The 12,338-nt window shown below is 37.7% G+C and overlaps 1 protein-coding gene across 11 annotated transcripts in view; it reads left to right on the top strand.

Moving 5' to 3' along the window:
• Positions 1–12,338, top strand: part of MCTP1 (multiple C2 and transmembrane domain containing 1) — a 526,997-nt gene that overhangs the window by 272,266 nt on the left and 242,393 nt on the right. For all 11 annotated transcript variants that reach the window (XR_006605000.1, XM_045074455.1, XM_013044488.2 and 8 more), the window contains exon 3: positions 7,264–7,406. Coding sequence is in view for 10 of the 11 variants with exons in the window: in XM_045074455.1 (XP_044930390.1) it covers positions 7,264–7,406 (143 nt within the window). In the remaining variant the exon portion in view is untranslated. The remainder of the gene's footprint in view (positions 1–7,263; positions 7,407–12,338) is intronic.

A 12,338-nucleotide genomic window follows, 5' to 3' on the forward strand; every position in this document is an offset into this window, starting at 1 on the left:
GGAGTTCCAGAAATTGAAAGATTTCTGCCAAGTTTCATCAGTTTTCTACAGAAGATTTAACTTAGTTTTCCTGGAACCTTAGTGATAATTTCCTAGACATATATAATCAACGTATGAGGCGCTGAACCATTTTTTTAAGTTACATTCATTATTTACCTAAAAAGGAGAAAAACAATAAATTTTAGGAAATCTTTCTTCAATATTAATTAAACAGGTCTTGGTGTTTGACATGGTGATTTTTAGTGTACTGGAAAATTCATTTATGTGGAATGGTTTGTTCTCTGTCAGTGGCATGTAAGTGAAATCTTGTTAGAAATCCTTTACTCTCCTCAGAGAAATTTGGGAAATTCTCTCACTTTAAAGATCAAAAAACTATAGACGAGAGAGTTTAAGTGACCTTGCTAAGACCACACTACCTATAAAAAGGAAAACTCACTGTGGCAGATCTTCTTTCCAAGATAGGATTAATCCAAGTGGAGTCACAGAATCAGAAAGAAAGGAAGGGGAGAGGAGGGGAGGGGAGAAATTGAGTCACTACATTCAATGTGACCCACAGATAGAAGGGGCTGAAGACTCAGAAAAGCCCATTGGACTTGGTGGTTAAAGTTATGGGTGACAATGAAGCAAACAATTTCAGAGAAGTATTGGGATAACCAGAAGAAAAAAGATTGAGAAGAGCATAGAAACTTAAGGGTATAATTTTTTAATATTCTGATTTTTTTAATAAAAAAGTTAAAGTACTTAAATTTTTAAAAATTTCCCTCTATTTGAGTTTTTAGGGAGTTTTGATGGCTGAATAAACATAATAATATATTCTAGCACAATTGCAGGGAAAACTGTTTTCCTCTGGGGGAAAAAAGAAATTGTGAATGGTGAAGAATATCTATTGTATCTAGCCAGTGCCTGAATTACTGGTCAGAGACGAAGCTTCCAGAGGCAGAGGAAGAAAAGCCCTTAGAAAATAATGACGTCTAGGACACTCCTCTATTGTGGTTATCACAAATTAATATATAATTTATATTTATATAAGTTATATTCAAAATTAAAACATATTTATCTAAAGCAGTGTGGGGAAAAAATGCAATGAGCACTGCCCTTCCATATTTTAGTCTACCTATATTCCTAGACATTATCAGAAAATTGTATGAAGATACCCTCTGTAATTTATGCCACATATGAAAGGGAATTGAGCAAGCTGTATTTATCCCAAATATGAATGTAGAGTTTTTCTCACAAACCCTGAGCTCTGCATTTACAAGAGAAAAACAAGCCAAAATATTACTCATATAAATCAATAGCCTATTCCTGTCACATATGCCTTCTGCCTATAGCATGTCTGGAAGTACCTTCTACTCTTCAAAGGAAGAAATTTACTAGTTCAGCCCTGTGCTGTGTTGCATAACAGTATTATTTTTAATTCATGTTTGTCCCATATCATGTAATTTCATTAGCCATAAATTTCAAATTCATTGGAATATTCATAGTACTCATTATGAAAAAAATGTTAGTTTATTCTTATTTTATTGTAGTATGCCATATGCTCTTAGAAACCTCACACATTTGAATTTTAATATTCTTATTTATTTTTCCCTATATAGTATATCGATTGTAGGGCATTCCAAATCTCCAACAGAAAATGAAGGAATGGGAGAGCCTAGGGAGATAATTTTAATACATGAATAAGATCTCTACTTTGTAGATTTTTAAATCATTAATAAATGTACACAAAGACATAACCTATTGCTCTGAGTATGCTTTAAAGATTACTTTTATAGGGACGCCTGGGTGGCTCAGTTGGTTAAGCAGCTGCCTTCTGCTCAGGTCATGATCCCGGCGTCCTGGGATCGAGTCCCACATGGGGCTCCTTGCTCCATGGGGAGCCTGCTTCTCCCTCTGACTCTGCCTGCCACTCTGTCTGCCTGTGCTCGCTCTCGCTCTCTCTCTCTGACTAAATAAATTAAAAAAAAAAAAATCTTAAAAAAAAAAAGATTACTTTTACAGGCATCATTCAAGGGTGAAGGACATTGTTATACAATACACACTTTCTTTGTTGCATTTGGACAGGAAAGATGGCCTCCTTAAAATATTTGTAGAAAAACTAGTACCTTCAGGAAGGTCCAAAGTAAATTTAAATTATTTTTAACGGTCTACGCTCAATATTTGCATTTACCTTTCTCTGTTGTCCTGTTTTGCTCTTCTCTTCCTCCCGCCTTCCTTTTCTTTCCCTACTTCCATGGTGAGACTGAGTTTCAATTTGGCGTTGTTTTTGACTAGGGGGTAGCATTATCGAATATCTAGAGGTTCCCAAAACAGGAGTAGCTGTTTCTGTTTCTTTACATACTAGGTTTGGGATAAGATTGATTTAAACTTGTTAACCAGGAGGCTCATTTATTCTAAGGAGAGAAACCCCTTATTTACACTGAAATAGCTTAAATACTGTTTTTAAGGGAAGAGAGGCTGCCATCTTGTGAAAACTGTGTTTATTGCATACAAAAGTGGACCCATTCAAAGTTTTCTGTGTTCAACTTAAATTACACTGAAGGCTAAACAAGCACAGGGTACAAGCACGTTGGTTGAAGTGCTCATCAGGGACCTGACTCCAAAAAAAAAAAAAAAAAGAAGAAGAAAGAAAGAAAGGATTGCACTGTGTTCCTTTACTACCTGAGAAAATATCTTACATACCATCTAAATCGTCTTTTTGAAACAATTTGATCCTAAGGTTCAGAAACAATTACTAATCCCTAGATCTAGAATACTCTTCAGTTTTTAAAGCATAGAATTTATAATTATAAAATAAGAGGATCAATGTTGAAAAATAAATTCTGAAGGTAACACTATCTGATAAAGTGCACCTGTGAAGAAGTTTGCTCTTGAATATGACGTTAATCACAATAAAACGAGAATTTTATTTTAGGGCTAACACATCTTACTTTTTTCTCCCATACTTAGTTTCCCTGTTTTCATTTCATTAGTGCCATAGAAAATGTTTTAATGACGTCCTGGCTCAGCTAATAACAGCAAAGCACGGGTGGCTTAAAAATGCTTGAAAACCATGAAGTGTGTGTGTAGTAGAGAGGCCCTCGTTTTGAACAGAACCACAGACCTCACAACAATTTGATAAGTGCTAGTGCCATCTTGTGGTTAAATGCAATATTGCAACAAAGCAGCACTAACCCGTGAATTTAAGGAATTCTGTGGCCAATCATATTTAGAAAACACTGGTTTAGAACAAAATGAAATAGGTTCATTTTCTATCACCTTTAAATAAGTGAGTGTGCACCTTGATTGTCCAAGAAGGGATATGACATGCAGCATTTTTCCAGGCTTCTTTGACCATGGGGCTTATTTTTCTTGAGTGCATCTTTTCTTTTCTTTTTTTTCCTTTTCTGTTCTTTTCTTTTCTTTTCGAGAGAGGGCACCTAGTGTAGCATTCAATTTAAGCCCCAACATCCTCGCTGTGTGACTTTGGAAAATTTGCTCACCTGTTGCTGTAGTTTCTGCAACCATCACCTCAAGATAGCACCAGAAGTCATCTCTCAGGCTTGTTAGGTGGTGGTATGTTATATGATGTAGTAAGAGTTCAGCACGTGTTAGCTCAAGTGGTCTAGATTTCTTCATTGAGCCCTTAGAACCACCCAGCAGGATTCTGGGACCTGTGTGTATCTAACTCAGAGGGAATTTTGACAGTCTGCTTATAGAGCAGGTGAAGAAAATATTTCTGGGAAGGAGCAAGAAAGAGCCAGACTGCCTCTCAAAAGGATTTGCGTTTGTGTGTATGGGCTTCTGTGCTGAATTACTAGAAGTTCTGTCCTTTTACAGAATAGCTAAACCAAATGGAGTGAGACATTATTTAGAGATACAAGGCCAAGCTTCTTGAAATCACTTTTCTTGTAAAAGAGTTATTCTTTTTAAACAACAGAAATTGAGCATTGTTGCATCCTGAAACAAGTGCTCCGTGATGACGTGCCAGAAAAAGCACTAACCGGACTTGTCTCCAGATGTGAGTTCTCATCTGACTTAGAATAAACACCTGTCCTGGTTTCCTCATCTATAAAATGGAGACAATAGGAGACTCACAGAGACACAGGGTAGTTAGACAAATAATGAGTGTGCGTGTTCTAAAGACCAGAGGAGGCTACTTGTTCATACTAGTATTGTTTACAGTATTTACTGATTATTCAACATCTTTCCATGATAATTCTCTGATGGTATTTTAGAGGAAAAGTGGGAAAATATGGATGTTTGGGCCTCCGAAAAGCTAAATAGAAGGAACATTGCATCTGGATTCTGAAAGTCTAAGTTTGCTTCTATCCTGTTACTTTCCTGGCTTATTTGTCATGTGATTTGTGGCAAGTCACACTGAATCTCAGATTTTTTTTCTCACCTTCGATATAGGTTAATCAGGTATGCCCTTATCAATATCTCAGAGGATGCGTTTAACAGTACTCCGTACACTATAAACTCTGTAGTCGTTCATTGACTCATCTATTTAACAAATACTTTCCAAGTGCCTCCTCCACTCCAGACAATTGGCCTTAATGGGGGTCATAGCCAGTAGGAAAATTCACACAATAAATAGGCAGACATACACATCAACCTGTAAGTAACATGATGATTAGTGGTACTAAGCAAAGAGCAAATGCCAAGAGAAAGTAATGATGAGACCTAATTCAAATTGGGAGGTTAAGAAGGGTATCCCTGAGCAAATTATATTTAAACTAAGACCAGGAGGATAATAAAATATCAGCCAGGCAAAAGGGGAAGAGAATGGGAGGGAGGGACTTTTCAAGCAGAGAGTCCAGCTAGAATGTGCAAAAACTGGAAGCAGAAAATAACTTCCAGTAACAGGCTAGCTGGAACATGCCAAGGAGCCAAACCTGGCATTGGAGAAATGGCAGGTCCTGTTTACCGTGTTACCCGGTTTGAATTTTCTTGTAGATGTAGTTGAAAGCTGTTGAGATGTGTTAAGCAAAGAAGGGGGAAGATTAAATTTGCATTTTTAAAAGGTCAGTCTGTCTGCCGTATAGTGAATTAATGGAAGAGGACACAGAAGATGTGGAGAGCCCAATTAGGAGCCTCTTATTAGAGTAGAACGGCAAAGAAATCATGAAGGCTTAACTAGTTTGGAGACAGAGAAGATGGATAAGGTGTATTTCAGAATTTATCAGACTTAATGGTGTCCTGGGTGCAACGCATGGAGAAGAAGAAGGTTTTGAGAGCACTTTCCAGGTGTCATGCTTGAGGAACTGTCAGACGTTGAAGTCATTCATTGACTGACCTGACAAAGCCCGAGGGAGGAACAGGCTTAGCAAGAAAGAGGATTGAAACTTAAGTTTTGGACATTGTGGACGCTGGAATGTCTATAGATATCCACGTGGGGGGAACAAGAGTCAGCAGGAACAGAGGTCTGCCACCCACGCTAATAAGTCATTAATGTATCCAATTATTCACCACATATTTATTGAGGACCAACAGTATGTCTGATCCTGTACTAAGTGCTGGAGATTTTTTTAAAAAAGATGACCCAAATGGCTCTGATATTATGGAGATTACATTTTAGCCGTTGGTAATAGTTACATAGATGAATTTCAAAATCAAAGAGAAAACTTGATCTAGGGCATGACTGAAAAATTTCAAATAGGTACATGGATTTTAATAACCTCCAGATTTGTGCTATAAAAACCTCAATGCCCAGGGTCCTCAGCCCATAGCTGGGAACCACTGTGTTAAAAATAGCAATTTTTAACATTTCCATTGCATTGATGCCCCAAAAGAATACATTCATTATAATGGACAACCATATAATAGCCTATATTTATATTTATAAAAATTTAAAAGTTTGTACCATGATGATAAAATCAAACTTTCAAGGTGGGAGTTTCACAATGAGAAACTGGCATCTTATTTTAATATACCCAGATGTAGCCATATAAAAAGCAAGGTATTATGTTTACTTCGGAAGTGTGGAGGGTTTCAACAGAGCCCCCAAAAGATTAAATAAGAAAAACAAGATCCTATATGGCAGTCCTTGTATGTTGCATTGATATCTATCTGTCAGGACAGTGAGTGGAGTGTTGAGAAGTGATATGAATAGAGAGCTTAAGGATATCAGCGTCGTAGTTGTAATGCCTAACGTTTATATCATGCTTTACAGTTTATAGACCTCCACTCACATTCTTCTTTAACTCACACTGACGGTCATTATCATCTATAGCTTCAGTTTAACAACAAAGAAAGAATCTTTTTTTAAAGATTTTGTTTATGAGGGAGAGAGAGACAGCATGAGTTGGGGGGCAGAGGGAGAAGCAGGCTCCCCACTGAGACAAGAGCCCAATTCAGAGCTAGATTCCAGGACCCTGGGATCATGACCTGAGCTGAAGGTAGATGCTTAACCAACTGAACCACCCAGGCACCCCAACAAAATCTTATTATAAGGGAGTCAGGTGTTGTGTAAAGAATTATTTCCTGGGGAGGAAGGTTGTCACACTGGGATGACTTACTTGGGGATGTCTCTGATTCACCTTCTCTAGGAGTCCTGAATAATAGCAGACACTCATTAGATCAATTGGCCTCGTTCATCAGACACAAGGAGAAATGATGTGGTATCTATGGAAGTATGTCAAAGCCCTTCCGCCTTGCAGGTGTGGTAGAAAAAGCACAGATGTTAGAGTCGGACCAGCTTGGTTGGTATTTGAACTACATCTCCTGTGAGCTGTGTATCGTGAGCAACTTACTTGACAGCTCTGATTTGCTTTATCATCATTAGGAGCTTGGGAGTTGTGAATAAAACCTTGTTTTATTTCCCGATCTAAATTCTCTTTAACCCGAATCTAGATACTTTTTTCTGGCCTGAGATTGGAGCAGCTGTCAGTTGAGATCATGGATCAACTTTTTATAGTCGACTGGATGATACCAAGAGAAATGTCAGATTAATCTCTATCACTTATAATATGAATTAAATTTACATATGCAGTATGCAAGAGGTTTTTAAATACTGGGACAGAGTTACCGAATTAAGATCAGCAGATACAATAATAATGATTACTGTTATTATTACTTAGATATAATAATTATTATTAATATTTACAGTCACTTTAAAATTTAAGGAAAATTTTGGGAACAAACACTTAACTTTTCTTTTCCCATGTGATAAGCTTGATTTGATTTTGATTCCTTTAAATACTTCCTGTTGTTTAAATGAGCTAATCTCTTGCTTCCCAGCAAATACTGTGACTAACATGAATCAATCTCTCTCTTTCACAGGGACGAGTGATCCCTACGTGAAGTTTAAAATTGGAGGAAAAGAAGTTTTTAGAAGTAAAATAATACACAAGAACCTCAATCCTGTGTGGGAAGAGAAAGCCTGCATTTTTGTCGAACATCTGAGGGAACCTTTGTATATCAAGGTGAGCCAGTTATGTTTTCCGCTAATTCAATGACCTAAGACGCCCTGTTTAGTGGTTTTCTATCATGTCTCCCTGTCTCATGAGATTTTTCGCCAGAGATAAATTCTGTTGTGCACAACTCTAGTTCGTGGATGGTGCGACAGAGAGGAAACCGAGCGGAGGGGACGCTCGGGAGCATTTCTCTTTGGCACAGTTCTATTGCTGGTCATTTAGGAGGATTATGAAGTCTGTCTTCTCCTGTTTGGTACAGTTAACTGACTTAGTGCTCTCTAAAACAAGTCTCCGTGCAATATGCTGTTCAAGAATTCTGTCAGGATTTCTGCCATTACTGGTTGCAAAAAATAATATTGTCCTTGGAAAATGAGAAGGCTACGGGTTAAAGGGCATGGGTGGATTTCCTGCCTCTATTAAATTACCGAAAACGAACGAAGAAATAGTCTTTCTTCTCACTTGATGTACTTTAAAAAATAAAAATAAAAAAAAGAGAAGTACTTAAGGAGATCATTGCAACCATAAAACCTTGTCTTATTTCCTGATCTAAATTCTCTTTAACCTGAATCTAGATACTTTTTTCTGTATCTAATTCATATCTCCACAGATACTCTTTGTGGCTCCTTTTGTCTGACTATCCATCCAGTGCCTAAACTTTTTTCTACTTTTAGCATAATTACCACACGCCTCCTTTTTTCTCTATTGTCACAACGGGCACATGAACCAAAAATCTCATATAATTAAGCAATCTCTACTCATCCTCCTTCCCCTCCACTCTTCATTTATGTTGCCTCCAGATGTTTCTCTTTTCCACAGAAAGAAAAGGTAATAATCAAAATTTTATTAAAATCATAGCAGAACTGGCTGGTCCAAAGGCAGGGAGTTATCTCAATTGATTGTTCCTAGTTACAGAATGAACTCCTTATTCTACTCTTTCCCCCTTCTCACTACTGCACTTGACGGGTCTTTAAAAAAAAAAAAAGAAATCATTCCAAAACAGTATAAGATTGATGAAAAGAGAATTTCCTAGGTACAGAGTTGATATGTTTCTAGAAGTCATTATAGGGAAATAGATCTGCATTTGCATAAAAATAGTCTCAAGAGGACATTGGCTAAAGAAAATCAAGTAAATAGAATTCATGAACTGTCTTTTAATATGCAATGTATGACGGCATAAGAATTATGAATGTGGGAATATTCAAGCCAACCCTCCTTCCACCAAAGCGGAGATCTTCTGGGTTGGAGAGATTTTTTTTTTCCCCTGCTCCCCACTTCCAGAAGAAAGAAATATGTGCATGAGAAAAAAGAAAATAACTTCATAATAAAGAACTGAGATAGAAGATGAAAAAGGAATTGGGGGAAGAAAAAAAAAAAAAGACAAGTGGGATGTAAAGGAAATTTTATTTCCAGAGAGGAAGTGAGGAGTTAGAGCAGCTACAGCCACGGGGACGATGGACAGGAGAGGAAAGAAAGCAGGTGTTAGGGGCGCCTGGGTGGCTCGGTGGGTTGGGTCTCTGCCTTCGGCTCAGGGCATGATCCCAGGGTCCTGAGATCGAGCCCCGCATCGGGCTCTCTGCTCAGCACGGAGCCTGCTTCCCCCCTCTCTCTGCCTGCCTCTCTGCCGACTTGTGATCTCTGTCTGTCAAATAAATAAATAAAATCTTAAAAAAAAAAAAAAAAGGAAAGAAACAAAGCAGATGGTAGTAAGGATTGACTATGGGCATCTTGTTTAAGGTCACATAATAGAAAAAGCATGGAATGAAAAGGATTTATTTTTAATTACTTTTCCCGTGGATCTCTCTCTTCTGGGATATTACTCTACCACAGAACCAGGTCTTTGAAAGATCTTTCTCCAATCTCTGAAAGGGTTACAAAATGAACTCCCTAGACTCTTGTGCTCAAGAATGTTTATCTCTTTGGAAACCTAAATGTCAAAATGCATCTGCAAGAAGAAATATCTTAGTAGGCTCAAAAATAAGCAAAAATCTGACCTACACAGAGAAATGGTGGCAAAAAACTTTGTTGTGGTCTGAGAGAGCAAGAATGTGTATGTGCCTGTCTTCCCACTGTCACGGAGACGGTGAGACTGCATGCTGGCCAAAGGCCTAGGCTACTGCTGTACTATAAACTAAGAAGCTAGGTAAGAGACCCCAAAGGTTTTGGTGTTTTTTGTTTGTTTGTTTACCACTTGGAGTTTTCAAAGTATGACATCATATAGCCACAACTTGGCTTCCATCAAGCAGAAAAAAATAGTGAAATGTAAAATATTTGTGACTTTTGTGACAAATGTCTATGTCTTATGTCTACATAAGAAAAATGATTAAATAGGAATCACACTGGCTTTCCAAATATTTCACATACAAACATTAAAATAACGATATTTTAATGCACTACTTTGTGCTTTTAAATATGCTTTCCTGTTTTTCCTTCGATTTTCACCTTCTGTGAAATGCATAGGGCTTCTTTTTAGAAAAATCTCTAGGTTTTTGCTTCTTTTTTCTCTTTGTTATGTTATCTACTTTTTGCCTAATCTTGTACACACAGAGACCTAAACAAAATACATGGGCAGAAATACTTTGAGTTACTAGAATTTCATGAACATTGCATCATTTTCATTGTCTCTACACAGCCTTGTGTGATTGACTGACTTGATTTTGATACGATACCCACGTCCTCCATGCTGGGAGATTAATCTTGCCTGAAAGATCTCTTAGGGATGAACTGATTCTATAGTGACAGATGATATGAAAATGCATCCATGTATTGGATGGTTAAAAAATATTGTCAACAACCCTCCCGTCTACAGTTAAAGGAAAAAGAAGTCCATATGTACCCTGTAATCTGATTTCTATCAATGTAAGGATTACCAAGGGAAACGAAAGTCAGTTCTGAGCCAAGGTTATGAAATTGCATTAAAGTTGCAGCGCTTTTACCAATTCTAGAAAAAAACAGACTTTTCTTGGAATTGTCATATTAAAAAAACTCGACACAAAATAAATAATAACATACTTTCCAATTTGTTGGAGTTCATATAGATTTTAATTTTAATGAGAATATTCCTTCAAGTCCAAATGATTTTAGAGTAAGGGCAGGTGAAAACAAGTTTATAGGCATGGACTTGAAATATACTTATAAGGTAGTAGTAGAGGCTGGGGGTTTAAATGCAGTGCTATTTTTTTAAAGATTTTATTTATTTGACAGAGAGAAAGTCCATAAGCAAGAAGAGGGGCAGAGGCAGAGGGAGAAGTGGGCTCCCCACTGAGCAGGGAGCCCGACGTGGGGCTCAACTCTAGGACCCTTGGGATCATGATCCTGAGCTGAAAACAAATGCTTAACCAACTTAGCCACCCTAAATACAATGCTGTTAACAGAGGTGAGAGCCACTGGAGCCTGCCACAGGGATGCTCCTGCACACATCTTAGAGTATAGGGTAAATTCTGCATCCATTTCAGTTGATTGACTTAAATTCTCGATTTTCATCTCACTGACACTATTTGCCAAGGTATACAGTGAACACCCAGAGTTACAGCAGAAGAGAGAAAAGTAACTGAAAGGGAAAGGGGAAATGTTTCTGTAAATTGCTACTTGTTTGGCCTAATCATAGGCTAGAAATCTGGGTATTAGACTGGAGTCTTTTCTAAATAATAGAAAATTTTTGATAATTAGGTAGGTGATTATCTTTGGGGTCAGATTACTGTTTCTGTTATCTTACCAAAATTGACAGTTCCTTCAGTAACTCATATCCATTCAAGCTTAAGATTTGAAATCAAGAAGTCCTTGTAGTGCCAGGGTGGCTCAGTTGTTTAAGCATATGACTTTTGATCTCAGCTCAGCTCATGATCTCATGGTGGTGAGATCAAGTCTTGTGTGGCTCTGCGCTCAGCAGAATGTCTGCTTGAAAATTCTCTCTTTCCCTCTCCACTACCCCTGTCCCCACGCTCACACATGGGCTTTCTCTTCTCAAAAAGAAAAAAAAAGTTCTTAACCATGGTTCACGTTAAAGGCCATATTACCATCTTATGCAAAATTATTTCTCCCTAGGTTTTAAGGTCTCTAAAAGAATGTCATATACCTAGGGCATCTGGTTGGCTTGGTGGGTTAAGCCTCTGCCTTTGGCTCAGGTCACAATCTCAGGGTCCTGGGATCGAGCCCTGCATCGGGCTCTCTGCTCAGCGGGGAGCTTGCTTCCCCCTTTCTCTCTGCTTGCCTCTCTGCCTACTTGTGATCTCTCTCTCTCTCTCTCTCTCTCTGTCAAATAAATAAATAAATAAATAAATAATATTTTTTCAAAACGAATGTCATATACCAGTGATCAACTCTGGCTGTATATCAGAGTTACCATAAAAGGTTTTTTGTTTCGTTTTGTTTCGTTTATGTGTGGACTTTTTTGTTTTGTTTTGTTTTTTAAGAATCTAGGTGTTCAAGTGTCTTCCCTAAAGACTTTGATCCAGGACCTCAGAGGTAGAATCCCCTCTTTTATATTTTTGAAACACAGTAGGTTATTCTGATGCACTGCTTGGGTAAGGAGCCACTTTTCTAGACTTTTAAATAGGAACAACGAAGTAATTGGAATGAAAACGTTTCCAGCCCTGAACTGAACAGCATCCAAACTAAATTATTCCAAAATTAGATGCTTATATTATCTTAGACATTTTATCTTATGTGGTTCAATGAAACTTCCTAAATGCATGAATCAAGAATCTCAACTATTTTAGACAACAACATCAAAAAAGTCAACAGCAAAACAAAACAAGGAAATAAGCATGTGTGACCATACTTGCTTTTGGCTTATAGGCAAAGAACATGTGAAGCTACTGAATCTTGGGAAGATGGGATCTGTGGCCACATCTTCATTGTAATAATAATAACTACCATTTCTTGAGAACCATGCTGGGTGCCAGGCCTACTTTATCTCATGTAAGCCTCACAATACCTGACAAG

This window comes from Mustela putorius, unplaced genomic scaffold (genome assembly GCF_011764305.1).
Source record: "Mustela putorius furo isolate JIRA1106 unplaced genomic scaffold, ASM1176430v1.1 tig00537350_pilon_pilon_pilon, whole genome shotgun sequence".
Taxonomy (NCBI): domain Eukaryota; kingdom Metazoa; phylum Chordata; class Mammalia; order Carnivora; family Mustelidae; genus Mustela; species Mustela putorius.